At 37.2% G+C, this 19,665-nt stretch overlaps 1 protein-coding gene across 1 annotated transcript in view; it reads left to right on the plus strand.

Moving 5' to 3' along the window:
• LOC139939437 (Krueppel-like factor 6) overlaps positions 1–19,665 on the plus strand; it is a 41,989-nt gene that overhangs the window by 12,636 nt on the left and 9,688 nt on the right. The window contains exon 2 of the mRNA XM_071935348.1: positions 5,406–5,994. Within this exon, the coding sequence (XP_071791449.1) occupies positions 5,406–5,994 (589 nt within the window). The remainder of the gene's footprint in view (positions 1–5,405; positions 5,995–19,665) is intronic.

Below are 19,665 nucleotides of genomic sequence, written 5' to 3' on the forward strand. Positions count from 1 at the left end.
AAGTGATTTCCCATTTCAAACAGATAAGGATTTGTCATCTTGTGAAAATGTACTTGACGCAAAACAAGACAACTGACTGTGACAGCATCTGGGTCCAATTTCATAGAGATGCTTAATCAGAAAATATTGCTGATATCATTCTTTTGTTAAGCAGCAAGGAGCAGGATACCAGTCACAATTTGTACATGTGACATGGCAGATTGGCTGGTAGCCTTATTCTGGTAAGCATAATTTTGTTGTGCTTAGCATTTTTTTTTAAAGCTTTAGCAGCTCTATGGAACTGGGCCGCTGGCTCTTGTTAGTCTCCTGTTTCCTCACTGACTGACTCATTTGCAACTCTATATCCCAAGTCTGCACCCAACAGTTCTTCAGCAAGACAACTTCAGAAAACAAAAACCACCATCTTGATGAGTGTTGATTGTTTTTTTTTTTGTGGGAGTGGATGATTGTTTCTGTGAGAAGGTCACTCTCATTATGAATGGGTTTGGTATTGAGTTGTTGATGATTAAAAGCAACTCAAGGGTAAAAAATATAGGCCTTCCACTTTCCACTGCAGTCAACAATATATTTGTATCATTGAAATATTCAGCCAGGTTTTGTGTATTGATTTGTGTATATTGAAGACATGTTTACGTCTTGGAATAATCGGTCAACTGTCAGGTTGGGCAGGTCGCCACCTACTTCTGGGGCTGAAACATGGTTACCCCCTTCATAATGTAGCCATGTTAGAGTAGAGTGATTTTCCCATGGATTAGTACATCTTGATTTAATATAAATATTTGTCATGGTTCTCCCATGCACAAGCTAGCGTATTGGGCTGATACGCAAAAAGTGGGTGCTGATACGTGAACATTTCGGCTGATATTGCAAACAAATATTAGTGATACAATTTGTAATAGAAAATCAAGAGAAAACAGAAAGCACAGTTAGGAAATTTAAAACCCAGGTAAACATCAAGTAGGAAACATTCCAAAGACCTTGTTTTAATTCAGTGTGCTTCGGCAAATCATATAAAAATTGGATCCAGAATGCCCCACAGTTTAGAAAAAATCCTAGAGATATGTGTGAAAAATACCCTGTCTACCTGCAGCTTTTTCCCCCTCAGTTAGTACTATGTACATAGTTGTCAATGGCATTGGCAGAATTATGATGCACAAAGTGTAGATAGAGAGGGCTACGGGTCAGTTGTTGTACGTCTACAACGCTTGACCATAAAGATAACTAGGAGCAAGCAGCTGGATGAATTATACATGTACATCAGACACTATTAAACTTAATGGCAAGAATATAAGATGATATCACAACGTCAAATACAAACCAGGAGATTTGTCGATAATATTATCACACAATTTTTAGCAATTAAACTCTTGAATATGAAAACAGTCAACTGATTGATCTTTTTTTCTCAAAATTAAAGATGGAGGAACTGAACATCAAATTATTGCAAATTATTTGAACAAATAGCAACTTTGGGATATTAACTCATAGGCGAGAACTAACGAGCATTAAAAGATTAAAAACCAAAGAAGTAATTAGATGTGAACACTAATGAACACTGATGTTTACATTGGTAGAGCCCACTGGCATGTTCACATACCAGTATTTTTGCGATAGGGATTGAGATGCCTTAGTCAATTTGGCTAATTTGCATAATTTATTCAAAGTGGCTAACATAGTCTTGTGACTCAGAGGATTGGAAACTGAATGGGTTGAAATACAGATGTCTATAGAAGCATTTAAAGGGTGTACGTGTACACTGGGTTAATAAGTCACTATTTATGCGCATCTCTCTTTGGAGATCAATGAAGAACAAACACTACGCTAATCGAATCCCAACATGGATAGTGTCATCTGCCTGTCATTAGGACGATGTCTCTTGTCCCCTTTAAAACTAAAGAGAGAGAGAGAATATGAAATTAGAATGATTACTTCGGACAATTTTAAACAGTATGTTGTTGAGAAAATGTAGTTATTCTCTTCAGGAAGCTGACTGAACTCACCTCGAAGTGAAAGTATTTCAAACGGTGTCATCTGTTTCTATCCAACCTAGAGGTCACCCAAGTCTGTAAGAAATATCGAGAGACCGATTTTTTTTTTAATGTGAGACGGGCCAACCAGTGACAATATTGACTGTATGGAATGGAATGCAGGTTTCAAAAATGTTATGGGTTTTTCTTCGATTGTAATTTTCTCTTTTTGTTTTCGGGTAAGGCTTTCAGTCTAAAAGTACTGTTCTATGAACCAGTGATGCATGCATCTCCCTTTAAGGCTGTCCACTTAGAGAGACTAACCATATCTTGTCTTGTCATTTGACATTGAAAGTGATGTCCAGCATGTTAGACGACAGATGTGTTCAGTGTAGGAAACAAGATACTAGAGTGAGTGAATCTCAAGAAGGAAGAATACATCGGTCTTAACTTTTAACACGCAAAGACCTTTTAGCACGCAACTCTGGCGGAACAATTTGTAGGGCGATGTGTAGGACAAATGCTTATTGACACATTTGGCAGTGTTTTAGACTGGACACTTGCCAGAACAACTGTTGTTATTATGTTTAATAGTGGAAGGAAATTTACTGAAATTGTTCCCTTATTTTGTTTATGATGGAAACTTTTCTTTTCAAAATAATTTCCTTTTTATTATGTTGTTATGCACTCATTGGTGTAGGCTTATATTTTGGAATATGATTCAATAAACTTGTATTATTTTTATGAAGCTTAACCTCTAAAAGGTCTTGAAGTATGCTTGACTTGTGGTATGGTGTCTTTCTTAGGAATAACTGCATCAGGGATGAATTATGAAAGTAGAGGGCCTACTGTTTCCATTAAACCTTCTTGTTTAATAAATTAACAACTTTGCCTCTGACCAATCGTATGTAATTTCATTATAAAGTTTTCAAAGTTTAATGAGATTGACTGCTGGCTATACATGTGTTAAAACCATTGAGCAGACAAGATCTCCAGTGCGTCAATGTCCTCCTTTAAGGTGTCTGCTTTGCTAAAAAGGAAGTGTTCTCTTCCGGCCCTGTGATGGGGGTTAAGGTCCCCAATAATATTGTGTAGTTTTACCTAGAATTAAACCACACCATGACACTAGGGTGAAAATTCCTGCGGCTTTTTTTGTTGAATTTGCCCTTGACCTGCCATTGATAATCAACTCAACAAGCCTCTGACTGCCTACACACCTTCATTTTGGACACCCATGGGACAACAGGGCTGATGATTAAGATACCCTTTGATGTCATCATGGTTCAGCGAATTATGGGACGCCATGGTCCAGTGAATACAGCATTTACTTATTAAACCAGAAAGGACCTTTTTCTATGATTAAATCCACTGAATTGATTATTTTTTGGGAGTGCTGTTGGGATACAATCACTCTATTGGTCTGGATAATTCTGATTTGTTTGAAACTTCAAACTTATAAAAAGTACAAACTACTTTGTGCTTCAAGTCTCAGATATGGGTCCAAGTTGGCTATAGATCTTTATCATGGTGCAGCCATTTTTTCCCATTGATATTAATGTTACCAAAACGAGGCTGGATGAACAAAATAGCCTGGTTCCTATTTGCAAAATGATCATTAGCATTCATTAAATTGTTATTCGATACGAGGTGCATGACCAAGATGGAGGCAGCATGATAACGGTCTATGGCTAGAGCATCTTGTCATTATGTGTTGATACAGGGCGTCCTTTGCAACAGATGTAGCCAAAGCTGTGGCCGTTAATGCAGATACGGCCTTAAATTGGTGACAAATTGTTTTGATATTTTAAAAGCAGAATAGTGTACCAGGGCTCATTCAATGCATTGACTGTAAAAAAAATTCATTCTCGTGACTGATTTCCCTGGTAAAGCTCCGCTAACTCAAAATGTCAACAAAAAATGCATCAGTTGCAGAAGAAAATAATTATTTTTTAACGAGGCCTGTATCATGTACATAAAACAACTTGCTGGTTGAGGCCTGGTGAATTCTGATGTGGAAAACAGTTCAAATGTTATTGAAGGGTCTCATAAAATTCTTGTTTTTTATTTAACTTTTATTTTATGTATTTGATATTTACTTTAGGAGTAAAAACGTTAGGTTTGTTTATGTTGTTTAGTTGACCCATGGTTGTTTTTTGTCCTGGTTATAAGTTTTGCAATATTTAATCTTCGTATTGATGACACAGTTCTACCTCCCCTGTGGATGCTTGCTTCCAGGCTCCAATAAAGTAATAATATTAATATAATATCATATTTTTAAAGTTAAATAACCTACTTCTGAATTAGTTGAATACTTTTTCCCTTGGGGTACATTTTCAACAGAACTATCAGGACATTTAAAAATGTCATTCTTGCATGGAAGTGAAAAACAAACTTTGTATAGGCAAGTTGGAAAATGTGGGGCTACAAACTTTTCAAAGTTGACTATACTTTTATAATTGATCACTGTATAATAGTCACTCGTGGAATTTACCTGTCAGCTTCTGAATGGTTTCGTTTCCCCCAGGCCCAGGGGTGTGTAACTACAGGGTCAGGGGGTGGCATATGGGACAGGATTACCCCAGTTTCTGGTATTTGGATATGAGAGTCATTCCTTCCTCTGTTACAAATGGACAAGCATCATTGCACAGGCTGAATTATTTTTCCATTTTCATTCTGATAAAGACAGGAATTTGTGTGGGTTAGTTCATTGTTTGGTAGAGTGGTTATTGGTGTTCTGGGATTTGTGTAAGCATCAAGGGCATTCATATAACTGTGTACTTTTATTTTTTAATCTGCTGATATCAAGGCCATCAAGTTGAAAATAATCACCGATTCTAATTCCAGCTCAATCAGGTACATGTAAAGTGGGTGTACATTTCAGGATCTCAGATGAAAAACATGAATTATTCATGCTGCTTAAAAAAAATGCATAATTCATTAAGTTTGTCAAGGTCTGTCATATCGCTTGAAATGGATAGAAAACTTTCCTTCAACTTTTCCTACTTTGTGTCGTCATCGCCCAACTCTTGGATATAAGTGCTTAAAGGGTTTCTTGAGAAATAACATCAGGTCTGATACATCATTGAGGCAACAAATGTGATAGCCTTGGTGCCGTTGAAATGCTTAAATACAATTTCCTCTTAGGGCGCCATTTAGCAAAGAGAAAAATGCCTTGGTGCTCTTGCCCCTTTTAAATATGAAGCATACAGGCCTGTAATACCCTGCCACAACAATTCATCTGGGTGAAGGGAAGCCAATTATGGTGAAGTGTCTCGCACAAGAATACTTATTATATAAATGGCACAGCGTGGATGTGAACCTTTATTTTGATAACTTGGCTGCCAGAATACGAATCTGATGTACTCTGTGCACATGTAAAACGATTTTGTACAACTTGAATTCCATGGTTTATTTTCCTCTGTGAACTTTCACTTTCAGAACTGTCTGGAGATGGAACGGTACCTAAAAGCCGAGCCTTGCCAAACACAAGACAAGAAGATCAAAGAACCCGAGAATCCTTGGAACAAATTCATCCTCTCGTGTCAACAGGTCATCCGAGAAAAGGAGGTAGAGACACTACTGAGTCTATCAGACAGTGAGAGCAACGATAGTCGCTTCGACATAGACACGATGAGTCTATCTAGCTCCAGTGGTGCATCATGGGACAGCTCGGGTGAACTTTCACCGTCACCGACTTCGACAGTAACTTGTGATCCATTCAGGGCGGAATTTAAAGCAAAAGTCAGTACCGTTACGTTAACACCGCCCTCTTCCCCGGAGATCGCACGAATGATGCCAGTGACTGTACCTATGAACCAGTTGGTTGCCGTCAGCATGGTGCACAGTAACGGTACTATTGTGGACAGGACAACTGTGCGGGTTCGGAGTGTGAACCCGGCCCGGTCCATAGGTAAACGAGCGGAGTCACCCGACAGCAAACGTCGAATCCATAAGTGTCAATTCACTGGTTGTAGGAAAGTGTATACAAAAAGTTCACACTTGAAAGCCCATCAGAGAACACACACAGGTCAGTATTTAATATAATAATTATAAACTATTATAATGAAACAAAGGATGCGTCATTCATTTATCATAAGTCAACTAAATCATTGTAGCTTGCAAGACCGAACAAACCTAAACAAGGGTAGTTGCTATGTGAACCAGAAGCACCTGGAAACACAAGGGTTAACCCTGATACACTTCCACGATAAGGGTTTCTACTACCATTCCTAGTTCACACGGAACCTACAGCTTGGGTTGGTGTTTACTTTTTCATACTCTGAACTTAACCCATTAGGCCTACCATAGAGGAAGGCCTTCTTCTATATATGGGCCTACCTTCCTTGTTCTGAACTTTCAAGATTTTTTTTATTGGCAGACTGCATTTTCTCAGTTTTCATTCCTAGTCTAACCTCCTACAAATTTACTTTACTTCTTTTCTGTGTATTCTTTTTTCTCCAAGTTGTTATTTTTTGAACTATTGTGCATTTAAGTGTGTAATTCATGAAATGTTATAGCATGGAGGAAAAATTATTCTTCCATGGTTTTTAGACAATATAGGCCTACATGATAAACTGTTTTTGGGTTTTTTTTTAGATGAAGGGCATTTTTACAACAATTTTGAAAATAATTTAAATTAATATGATTAATCCATGACTATTTTATTCTATATCAAACAGTCATTACATCTAATTTTGAACATCATAACTTACTCTATCCATCCTATTTCATAAAATGGATGGAAGATACCCTGTTCATTCTACTAATGAATTCTTCACTCAGTGTGCACAACACAGCCTGCATGTAATATGCAAATCCTGCCCATGGCATTTGTCTGCAGCAGGACAGCCACTTGACACTAGCACTCCTCTTGCAGGCATAAATACCAGCTTTACTTATAATGCTGGATGTGTACAGTTTACATACCATGATTGAGTTCATACCCCATTGCTATAAATATAAATTCAAACATAACTGCGCTTATTAGAATAGCAACTCAAGTGGCTTAGATGTTTGCTAATCCTCAGAGTAAACCACTCCAGCCCTGGCATCCCTGACAGGATTTTAAGCCTTCTTGCTTTCTATAAAAGACAAACCTTTAGAATTGATCTGGGTTGATTTGCATACATCAGTGAGCTTCAATATAATGAGGAACAATAAACTATTGTGGCTTAAAGGGTTTTCAGTTATAGAATCCTGTTTAAATCGGACTTCCTGAATTATCTTCGATTGAATTGAATTGAAGGAAAACACATTTTTTTAAGAAGGGAATGTCTTTCCATTTCATCCTTGGTGTGTTTTTGTCTGTAGCAACTGAGTTTGTCACTTTTCACCGCACATTATTTGGAAAAAACATCCTAGAAAAAAAATGGTGTATGGTTTTTAATATGATTTTAATTAATTTTGGAGCACGCGATTTAATATCTTAATGCAGTATTAATGCTTTTTAATCTTGAAGGTCCACAATAATTAGGGGCTTGGCAGTATTTTAATCGCAAGGAGGGGTGATATATATTTTTTTTATTGAGGAATGTTTTTGAATAATTCTTTCAAACGTTTAAATTGAAAGTATTATCTATAGAGCCAACACCTTGATGTGTACTGAAACTTCACTGAACCAAAGCCTTCAATGGCATTGTACTTTTCTTTTGTTATGGCTAGTAATTTCTTCACCCAATGTGTTGTAAAAAAAACTTATCACCAGGAAGTTGTTCTGACCTACTGAACAGGTCATTTCAGAGAAAACGAAGTTCGAATGACTATTATCAGTTTCTGTATGATTATTGCTCAATCGCACAATTTCAGATGGGCCTAATCATTGTGTACAGGTGCGAAGGCCCCTTTATGTAGACTCCAGACCCCGGACTTTGCTCTTGATTGAAGGGGCACAGCAATTTGCCTCGGGTAAGGGCACTTATGGTATGGGGAAAATGTAAGTTTGCTTTGGAACCTTGAAGAGGGCACCACAGCAAAAGGGCACCGTAGCAATTGCTGTGGGTGCTATATGGGTTAGCTCAAGGCCTGGGATTTATTCAGTAGGCAGTATGCAATTCCATCCAAGAAGTTAGAGTAATCAAATAGAAAACCATTGTTAGAAAACTGTGCTAGCACTAGCCCAAATCTTCCCTCACTCTTCTCATGTCACTAAACACCAAGTTGATGATGGGACTGGGATAAGATTGGGCATAAACACTTGTTGTTTTGACTGTCCGGGTCCTTTTTTAATCCTTGATTTTGGCAATTAGAAAGATTTGGGAATGTATGCCTACCTAGATACTATTGGCAATTGAAATCCTATAAATACCTCATGGAGGCAATTACCTTCGTGTCTCTGGTCATTGCCTTGGTGCCCTTTGTAATGTGAGAAAGCTACTCCCCAAGTGCCCTTTACCAAGAAACTAAATTGTCTTGCCGTTTCGAGACTGTATTTAATCAGGCCTTGTGATTGAATCTGGTGCAAGCTGAACATTTCTATTGTGTTTTGTGAAGCTGTTGTTGGAGACTGTTTTCTTCCCTGAGTATTTGATTTCATCCACTGTGAAGTTAATCCTGTCTTGGTCCATTGCATTGATTTTGAATCTAACCCAACTGTAGGGGGGGGACATCTTTGTCCCAGCGCTGAGTGCATATAGTGAGGCCAATTTATTTGCTGATTTAATTGGCAATTTGATTGTCGGGAGGAGCTACAAAACAGACAGTGTAGGGTGTGGATTAAGGAGGGGATAGATGAAGAGGTGTTCTTGGCTCTGTAAGGGTTGATTCAACCATAGATCAGTGGGTCCTTTTTCTCTGAACCATCTCACAAAGGTCCTACCAGTGGGAGGAGACCAGGAGCCAATGAGTTGTTTTGATTTTACCTAGCGGAGAGTACAAAGAATGGACACTGAGATTTACCATTGATTTTATCCAGGAGGAAGGATTAGGGGGTGGAGGGGATTAACCCCTGGCGCCTCCTTGAGATGGATGTACTTGAGTAGGTCAAATCCAGGTATTGATTCTAGAGGGATTGGGGGTGTATTTAAGCTGGAGAAGGCCACATGGTGAAGTGGGGGTAGCATCATGAACAAACAAGACTGATGCTAAGAATAACATTCAACATTAGATGGAAGGGGTGGACGTGTCATTGGGGTACGATTGTCGTTGGTGTGACTGAAGGATCAGAAATGTGCTTGATGTGGATGATTTGGAGAGTTTGAACATAGTTTGTCGTTTAGGGGGGTGAAATATTTGTTTGAAGCCACCTGAGCTTTAAAAGGACGATTCTATTTTTTTCACATTGATATTACATAAATTATTTAGTGTCAATAAAATACTTGGCTGAAATTATACCTCGAAGCCACTGAAGAGCTTAAAAGGACAGTTGTATTTTTAATCATATTTTCAAAATGATACCACATAAATTATTTAGCGTCAATAATACATCCTGTTGAAATGTACTGTTTTTTTTTATCTACGCTGTGCATCCCTCACAATGCATCTCAAATGAGATCTACTCAACCGAAATGATCATGACCTCCTCATTTGCATATCAGTTAGCCAGGTCATCCGATTGGTCCAATCAATTCCCTCTCCCAAGGCAGTCATCGTCGGCACGACTACCTTCGCACGCCATGGCTTTGAAGAAGAAGAGAAAAAAATCTGATTTAATTAAAGACGGCGATGACTACTAGATGTACAAGGTTGATTGAAAGATGTGTCATTGATGAGTAAAGCGGTACCGAATGGGTAAACCATCTCAGACATGTCTGAGCAATGATGTAGCAGATGGGAGCAAGGGATCCTCTCAAATCTTAAAGAAACAAGAAAGGTTTCTCTTAATTTACAAATTGAGACCTTGTAACGTTGAGACCCCGGAAGCCCAAGTTGCTTCCTAATTCAATTTGAATGGACTGTGAATGAATTACACGGTGTAGTTTTTCTCTTTGATGAGGTCTTTCTTAATTCTTCAAGTACGAAACCTTAATTAAAGACAAAGTAGGCCTGCCTATATATAGCCAACACACATGATTGGTAGTTATTGAAAAAGTGAATCAATTAGTTTCAATGGACATCAAAAGCTAATTATTACAAAATTTAAAACCTGACAAACCCAATACTACAGTCTGTAGACTAGGAATCTCTGTAAAAATTGTGACACATGCTTAAATTTTGATTCCCGCATTCAAAATTAGCATGCGAATTATTTGTTGCGAATGCGTGATGTCAAAATTTGTACCGCATTCGAATTTGCAGGAAGTATGTACTTGTGTAGGAGTTGTTTTATAGCGTGTTGAAGTTGAACTTGGAGTGGCCGTAAACATGTAGGGGTGTGTAATACAAAGAGGCCTACTGCAGTTCACTGTGTAATACAACTATGTAAAGAATGCGCATCCTGGTTATTATAGGCCTAGTATATCTTCATTATGGACAGAAACATGCATCATCCTTGGTACAAGTACATCACATGGATGAAGAATTCCTGACTCACTGATTGATAAACTACTTTGTGTGATTCTTCAGCTGATTTGTTAAACAGCTATCCGTTAAATCATTAAGGAGTAGTAATTCATGGCTTTCACATTGAATTCCTATCCATCAGTCTACATCTTTGTAGTGTTAAATTTATACTTGATCATTTCGTGAGTACTGCATTTCCTTCCTCTTAAATTCTGTATCTGAACATACTGCAAGCCAACTGTAATAAGGCCTGAAGGCTACTAAGCAGGGTCCACTATGTAACTATAGACACGATATAATGACGCAAGTGACATAACATCAAGTAAACAGTATCTGACAGCATTGTTTTTAAGACATACGTACAAGCCAAATATAAATTTAATTCAACAATATGAAAAGTGCCGTAATCCCTTATTACAGTTCTTTTCAGTAAAATAAATTCAAGATGTTACTGTACAAAAGCAATAGTGAGTGTAGGCGCGGATAGTATACAAATAAATAATTTAAAAACAAAATTTAAAATTAATCACAAAATTCACCCAAATAATAAACCTTATAAATCTACAGTATAATTAAATCATGAAAACGGCCACCAATAAGTGCCATTGATCAGCGAGATAACAAAATGTACATTTTCTTAATTGCATCTCAGAATGCAAGCCACTATCGTCATTTCAATAAAAATCTCAATAAGATTGGCCTACTTCTCCAGGGTGTTAATTTTGACTCCCTGCCCTTTCGGCAACCTCTCTAAGATGGTAGACTCTCCAGCAAGGAGGATGAAGAAGAAGAAGACACTGTACCCGAGACCCTCTCGTCTAGACATCACGTCACAGTAGAATAGTGCGGTCTGTCTGTTCGTAGTAGTAGTGTCTTAAAGGCAGTGGACACTATTGGCAACTACTCAAAATAATTGTTAGCATAAAAACTTACTTGGTAACGAGCAATTGTTGATAGTATAAACTATTGTGAGAAATGGCTCCCTCTGAAGAAATGTTTTGAGAAAGAGGTAATTCCTCACTCATTGATAAAAACAGACTTTAGCTGTTCAAAGCCTTTTATTATGCATTTGAAAGCGTAGAAAGTAATGCAACAATGGTGTTCTTTCTTTTATTATTCTCTTCTTGCATTTGCAAACTCACAGGTTTTTTATTTTATGCATTACATGTATGCTGGGAAAATCAAATAGGATTACTGGTCTTTGACAATATTAACACCGGTGTCCAGTGCCTTTAAGTTAGCTCTCGCATTATGAAACCCAGAGCTCGCTAGAGCTCTCTCCAGAACATGCTCGCCGACTAGCCTGCTCTGCTAGCGCGGGTACATTACCGTTTTACATCTCTGCTTGGATTGTTGCCAAGTGCTGCTGAAATTAACTCATGTTCTATATTTGGTCAAGTGGAAGTATTGCTACTGAAGTGAAACCTTAAGGGAAGCTCATGGGGAACTTTTGAAGTTGCCTTTTACTTTTATTTTATAATCTGACCTGGAATTGTAGACATTTTAAGGAAACGTTTAAATGATAAATAATCTTTTTTTTTTTACACTACATACATTATACCAATTTCAATTCTTTAATATTCAAAAACTTGATTGACATTCACATTACAAAATAATAATAAAAGAGACTTGTGATGAACACATATCCACCCTGCCTGGTGTCGGAAAACAGTGTACCACGCTTCTGTTTTAACTGACTAAATTGTTTTCTTTTCTTAAATTGCCTGGCCATTATCTTAAATTCAAAAGGACAAAAATATGAATTGTTACAGTTGAATAAATTACAAAAATCTGTGAAAAATGTTATTGTATTTTTATTGACCAAAGTAGCTGCTGTACATAGCCATGAAATTTTATAAATTCATATAATTTGACAAGTAATCCCAGGATATTTTAACGATGTGGCTCGCTGATCAATCAACCATGTACATGTAGAATGTATGGTCATTATAAAACCTGTAGCCTAAATTGCATTTTTAAGCCGCTGGTATGCAAAGGACTTCTCGCTGTGCATCTTTTTTAATGGATTGCTATACAGACAATTATGAGCGAGGTGGATTTGGCACTTTGCATATTTGATGCTTTGCAGGTGACTTATGGACGCTTTGCAGGTGTCTTATGGATGCATTGTTATTGGTTTTGAGTGCAATTAATAAGTTTATTTCATGTAAACGGAATCACTCATACTTGTGATGGAAATTACAAAATGTTGTTGCGCTGTCAAATATCTTTTAACTAGCAATATATCCCCAAAAAGCAAGATTAAATCCAAAGAATGTTTGTACACGTCTAATTTTTTTCAAGAATATTACGTCTTCAAATATTACTAACCAATCAAATGATATAATGTTCTGACATTTGTTACACAATCAAAGGCTGTCTGAAAAGAAAACAATTCCCAGACATAATCTTTGCCTCTGATAGATTTAAGTGTGTCAAGGTTCTAAGGGGTCAGAAGTCATTTTGTGAATGTACCTACTATTTTTAGACAAATATTTACCCTGTTACTCATTGTGCAAGTTAATCCTTAAAACCTTTCCAAATACTGGGTCTATGTTTGCCAAGCACAGAAAAGTTTGAGTGTTGATAGAAAGAACGAGTTAAACATACATTTGTACCGAGAGGTTATTTCATCATGAATTTAAAAAAAAGATAGTGGTGGGTACACTTGATATTGATGTGGAATTTACGACTTTGTTGCTTTGAATTTTGATTAGAGTGGGAACCATGTCACTTAAAAATACCCTGAATGTGACGTGTTCAGGCCTAGATGGATGAAACGTAATTTATTTTGTGTTAAGCGGCGCCCTTTTTTCTCTTCGCATATTATAAAATACTGAGGTATTAAAGTTTGGTGACATTATGGTTTTTAAGGGGCATGTTATTGTTGCTTTTGAAATGGGTGCCTCAGGCTTTATTAAAAAAAAATAGTGTCTGTTTCAAAATGAATATTGTTGGAAAGATATTTTAAAAGTAGATTAATGATTTCTTGTATCTCTTAAAATGTGTAGTGTTTGTGTCTTTTCATGTCAGAACAGAATCACTATTTTGAAGAAACATAACTCCAAATGTCACACCGCACTATTTTCCACTGGTTGTTTTCCATAGGCAAATTTATGTTTTTTTTTAATCACTGCTCACTAAAAAAGAAAAGTTAAAAACACGGAGGGTGGTGTAAGAACATCTGTAGAATGGGATTAGAGAAGCAATTCCAAACTGTAACATTTTGAGAAATTTGAAGCAGCCAATATGCCCCTTTAAGGACTACAGAGCCAGAAAATAAATTCTGAATATTATAATTTGTTTATGATATAAAAATCTTACATCGTGTACCAGTACTATTCCTCCATAAGAAACAGTCAAGGAATGAAGAGCCTACAAATCACCAGTGCTTATAAATATTGATTTGGGCATTTTAAATAAACACACTACAAGAATGGCACAAAACAACTATAAACAAAACCTGAAAACATTTGTCATACACTCTACAATGTTACTACCATATTTTATTACAGATAAATGGGACGGCAAAAAAAACATCAACATTAAATTCCATTTTAAATAATAATAGCAAAGTGGGTTTTAATTCATACTATCGTACATTGTAGGAGGAGATTACTGCATGTTCAAGTTTAATCATCTGATAATAATTGGTCTGGATATTTTTTTTTTTTTCACCCGTTAAAAAAATATTAACCTTAAAAAAACTCTGAACCCTGGGGAAATACACACCTTTGATATCCTGATAATTTACATATGAAGAGTACTGTTAACAGTTGAAGAGATACTAGCCTAATGCTAACAGATGGTGTCTATAGAAGCTATAGCATGGTGGTCTGGCCTGTATAGACAGGTTGTGGGACAATATTCACCGCGGTCGTTTTTATATTATTTTTCGATATCACATGAGCGCTGTCCCTAAACACTGCAGTATCAATGTACATTGGCTGCAGTTGTGAAAGGACGAAATGAGATCACATGACTCAAGTGCTTAGCAACCAGACGACTGTAGACATGGAGGTTGTGTCGAGAGGTGACCTTTCCATTTGTTGCAAGAATAAACAGCTCTCTTGAGTTGAGTTGAGTCATAATTAAGCCACTTTGCTTCGGACATTGTACACTGCTTTGACAGAAAATATATTTCAGTTTAAATGAATCCGATCGTTTATTATTATGAATAATTACATACAAAAAATAATGTTAGACTAAAGCTGAGTCATGATAAGTAAGCCACTTTGCTTGGACAATGAACACTGCTTTATATCAACAAAAAGCATTTTCGTTGAAATGAATTCTATCATTTACTATTTGAAATAATATTTATATACAGTGAACGACCCTTGTAAACGCAGAACAAAGTGCTACGCAAAATGTGTCAGTTGCTTCTCAAAAATCATCATTTCCTACACAGTATTTGCATTCACAGTGCACAGAATCTGTTCAGTCAAAATAGTTTACTATAGGCCCTTATGCAAAATTGACGAAGGAAATAGTTCCCCGGATAAAACCCCAAAAATAATTGAAGACATATTGGGAGATTTTTTTTGTTTGTCTTATCGATTGGTGTGTCATATTGCGCTCATTCTTCAAGACAGAATTGGGTCGGGTTGTTCGGCATTCAATGTTGCCAATGTGGTTGAATCATTAATGTTCACATATCATCAAAGACTATCAGATGGCATACAATGAATGCACGCTCGGCTAACAATGGAAAGTTGATTATCAACAATCAATGATGCATTGTGTGCAGCTGCAGATACCCCATTAGCAATCCTGGTTCGCCATTCATAACGGCGGGGGCTTACTATCTTCACACGTCTACACATGCTCAGACCTTTTTCGCTCCAGAAATATTGTAAAGATATTTTCTCAGGCGTAATCACAGTTCTATAATATTACACTGCAGACAGTCTGTCTAGTTTGAGTAATTATTATAATATTATTTAAAAAAAATTCTCCTTGATATTTTCTTAAAATGAGATGCAAATTGCATGTGATTGATTTTCTTTCAGTGCCTATACACAGTGTCTATTCCTTGACTCGTTAGACCAACGTGAATCATCATGCACTCATAAAACGTCACCTTGGTTTAATCCTTTGATCAACGCTGACCCATTTTAATGCTGCAATTCATGTCGGCCGATGTTGTCGGGATCCTTTGATGTACCTTCATGCACATGATCTGATTTCCTCTTTCCTGTATTCTTTCAAACCAGCCGCAATGACAAATGAACTAAATGACACTGCACGAGGGTTTCAGAGCAATTAGGGAGCATTCAGTTAAATTTGTGTATTACTACTTTTGATATTTTGGGGTCTAGGGAAAATATTTGACACATTTTTTTAAACAATGGCGGCCGCTTTGGCAAGGTCAAATCTGGATAGCCATATGCCTGCATTTTGGTGTGGGGGGTGGGGTCCAGGTTTAAATTTGCAATTTAAAGAAATGATTTATATGGTGTCACGTCACAGGCACTGAATATTGAGTGACATTTTAACTGCAGACTGTAGTTTTAAAAATGAGCGCAGTGAGAGTTTAGGTCCATGGAAATATCAATTGTCACTGTCTATATAGCCCAAATGGAGCCATACAAGTCATGCATTTACTATTATTTGAAAACTTTAATAATTTTAACACTCTTTCAGAACGGGAAAAAAAAAAAAAAAAAAAAAAAAAAATCTAATGCAATTGTCTTACATTTAGGCCTTTGCTGTATTCCATTCTTTATACTATTGATTCAGGTTTTTTATGTATGCACGACTCGTTAGCATTATTCATGAGATTGTACGGATGAATCACAGGGCCTCAGCCACGCTACGAGGCCCTGCTTTAAGGCCCCCAGACAGCGTGCTCACTGGCTGCTGGAACCATGCCAAGATATTGATTTGCATATATGGCGAGTCTGGCTGCTCCCCTGTGAATGCGATATGACAGGCTTTATTCTATGGGAACATGTGTAATCGCCGGACCGTACAAACACTGTATTGAAATTACTGCATATCATTTACACTGTACAAATATAACACACACCAGCGAAAAGGGGAAAATATTGGAAGTTATGGTATCAATTTATAATCGCTTAGGGTTGAAAATAAGCTTGTTATAATAAGGAAGTACAACCGCGGTTTAATGTTGCCACACAAAGTTGATGTTTGTGTATTTCCCGATACATGGATACTTGAATTTCAATTGCATTTTATTGTACATGTAGTGAACTTGATGACTATACAAGTGTGTAGTGTACTAAAACAAAGCTGCATGCTATACAATGCATCATGTATGCCTGTTGTGCGATTAGCACATTATCGTATTTAAAAAGAACACACATGTACGTATGTATGCTTACATTGTGTACATATTGTACATGGTAGAGGTATGGCCTACATGTAATGTACATGTACCATAATTTGTGTGCATAATATATCATATAAAAAAGAACAGTGTTATATAGGCCTACGTACTAGTATAGGTCTTTCCATATTTTGCAGTTGAACAAAGACAGTTTTACTTGAGTGGGATTTGAACCAACAACCTCCTGGTTACATGTCAACTTGCTCTACCATACCAACTGAGCTACAGTGTAGGACCTACATGTATCTAGCACTACAAGTATGTTAGCGTCAACATAGGGCCACATTTTATAGCTCAGTTGGTAGAGCACTGTTGCGTCAATCTGGAGGTCGCACATTCAAATCTCGCTCTAGCAAATTCTTCCTTGTTCAACCCTAAATAAAAATTAAAAATATTTTACCCAGTCAGTTTCTCTTGTTGCTTAGTACTTGATACATATGTATTAACTTTGAAATGTATAATCCAAAAAGCATTCTATAGTTTAGTACAATAGTCAAAACAGGTGTCAGTCGAAAACATGCCCCACACTTTGTATCCCGAGAAGTCAAACTCTTGAAATTCTAGAATTGAGCATCTCGGGTGTTCTTCCGGATGTTGCTTGATGGACTGGTGTGACGTAGGAGGAAAGAGACAGTCGTAAAAATAGTGGAAAATGGATTGTTGCAAAATTTAATCATCATGAGTGAGTGATACACTGTTTTTTTTGTGGTATTTAAACATCCGATATCCTCAATAATTTTACAGTAAGGGGTGTGTTTGTTGTTGTTTATTATTGCTCATGCTGAGGGGATTTTAGTTTGATGACATGTCTCAAACCATTGAGGAAGGGAACAGTAAAAATTACAGTGGAGAAATGCTGTGCCCATTTTTAAAGGGAACTTAGCCAAAACCATCTCCACTGTTATTTAACCAAAATTTGGTCAGTGTATATGATTTAAACACAAACACTTTACTAAGCACACAAAACTATTTTTTTTTTTTTCTGTAGTTTTTCATATTATTTTTTAATTATAAAAGGTCACTGTTGCCTGGAACTGGTTACATGTAAATTGACTTTGTGACACGGCCTTATAATGCAAGAATGTAACGCCCAAATATCACTAAAATAACATGCACCCAAAATGCATTTTGCACATGTTATGCACACAGGGACTGTGTCTAAAATATTGGCTTAAAAATGTAGACAGCAATATTTCAATCCACTTAAGTTTTTAATATTAGTAACCTTTCAAAGAGTTTGTCTTCATTATTTTTTAATATCAGTTATGTAGGTCGTGTTTCAATTGGACTTTGAAAGACAATTTTCCTTGAGAAATGTGTCTCCAATCTCCACACTGGCCTCACAATATCAAGAGGCTGAATAATATGCTGTCTTTGCTCCACAAGTTCTCATTTTCCTAGCAGGATCGTAGTAGGTAGCTTTTTTCCAGGCGTAGATTTCATGGGACTTTAGTGCTACATGCAGGAGTTATAAAAATGTTAGGCTAGTCCTAAGTTAGGCTGAGTAACTCGTCCCATCTTCGTCCTAACCGAAGATAAGATAAGTCTTAGCCCTTTTTGAAATCCATCCAAGGACCCAGTGCTTGGATCAGTTCTGCTCTGTGGTCCTTTTGCTCTCCTAGGACCTGCTAAATTCCAGGCCCATCTTTTTCCTTACTCCAGATAAGACAAGTCTTAGCTGTTTTTGAACCACCCATTGCCCAGTTCTTGGATCAGTTCTTGCTCTGTGGTCCCTCTGCTCTCCAAGGACCTCCTAAATTCCAGGCCACTGTTTTCATCTTGGATCATGATTCAAACTCAGTGACAGTTCTATTTAGCTTCACCCTCACCAAACAAACAAAATCCCTCAAGGCCAAGACGTCTGAGGCACAGATTTAAACAAGTAGTGAATAAAATGTCCAGAAGGGTTCACAAGACCCATTTATCATAGTCCATTAGGGTATCTAATTTGGGGAACGCAGATGGGCGGCCTTTGAACCCCCTGAAGCAGTCACACCCAACCCAACTATGCAAGGCATTAAAACTGGGTGGATTGTTTGGGTTGGTATGGACCTCCAACTGTAAATGTTGCAATAACAATTTAATCTTTGTAGGGCATCAGAAACAAACCAAGGTACCTACAGGAACACCAACATAATGTTGAAATCCAATTGGCATAGTTAACAAGTTATATGGTTGTAAAAATGCAAGTTAGGTGCTTGTTTTATACAAATAAACAACACAACATTCTTTTCTCAGTCAGGTTTCCCCCAGGATTTTTTTCAAAACTGGGGCATTCTGAACCCAAGTTTTGAAAGTTTGGCCAAAGGATGGTGAACTGAAAGGAGGTCATCGAATTGTTTTCTAGTTGGCTAGTGTGTGCATTAGGTGAACCCTGGCAGTGACCATTAATTGTTCTGGTTTTAGGTTTACTTCAATAATTTGTAGCTTATTTCTTCATTTACTAAAAGCTTCTTTGAAATAAGATTGGGTTTGAACAAAAACATTTGTTCCTGGAGCAGGACTTGAATCTTGAACCAATGACCTCTGGATTAACGCACCACTAAGTTTCTTTGATTTGAAGAGTGCACTTTGCATTCCTGGTCAAATGAACCGTAGTAATTTCGCTGTTAACATGACATTAGTTATAAGAATACATTTTAGAGAGAGTGAAATAGTGTCATTCGGGGAATTTGTTCTTAGTGTGTCCATGTTAAATGCTTTCCTCAAAGAATAATAAAGGCCGGTGTGCTTCATTTTTGAAAGGGAAAGGTGAAGGGCACCCTATGAGGAAATTGTAATTTCTACTGGAGCATTTTAAGGGCACCAGTGGGCATGGAGGCAATCTTCGTTGGCACCTCCGTGAAGTATCAGACCTGATAATATACGAGTCCATATTAACAGTGAGTTACAGCTTTCTAGTCTGCTCAG

This window comes from Asterias amurensis, chromosome 7, assembly GCF_032118995.1.
Source record: "Asterias amurensis chromosome 7, ASM3211899v1".
NCBI classification, from domain to species: Eukaryota; Metazoa; Echinodermata; class Asteroidea; order Forcipulatida; family Asteriidae; genus Asterias; species Asterias amurensis.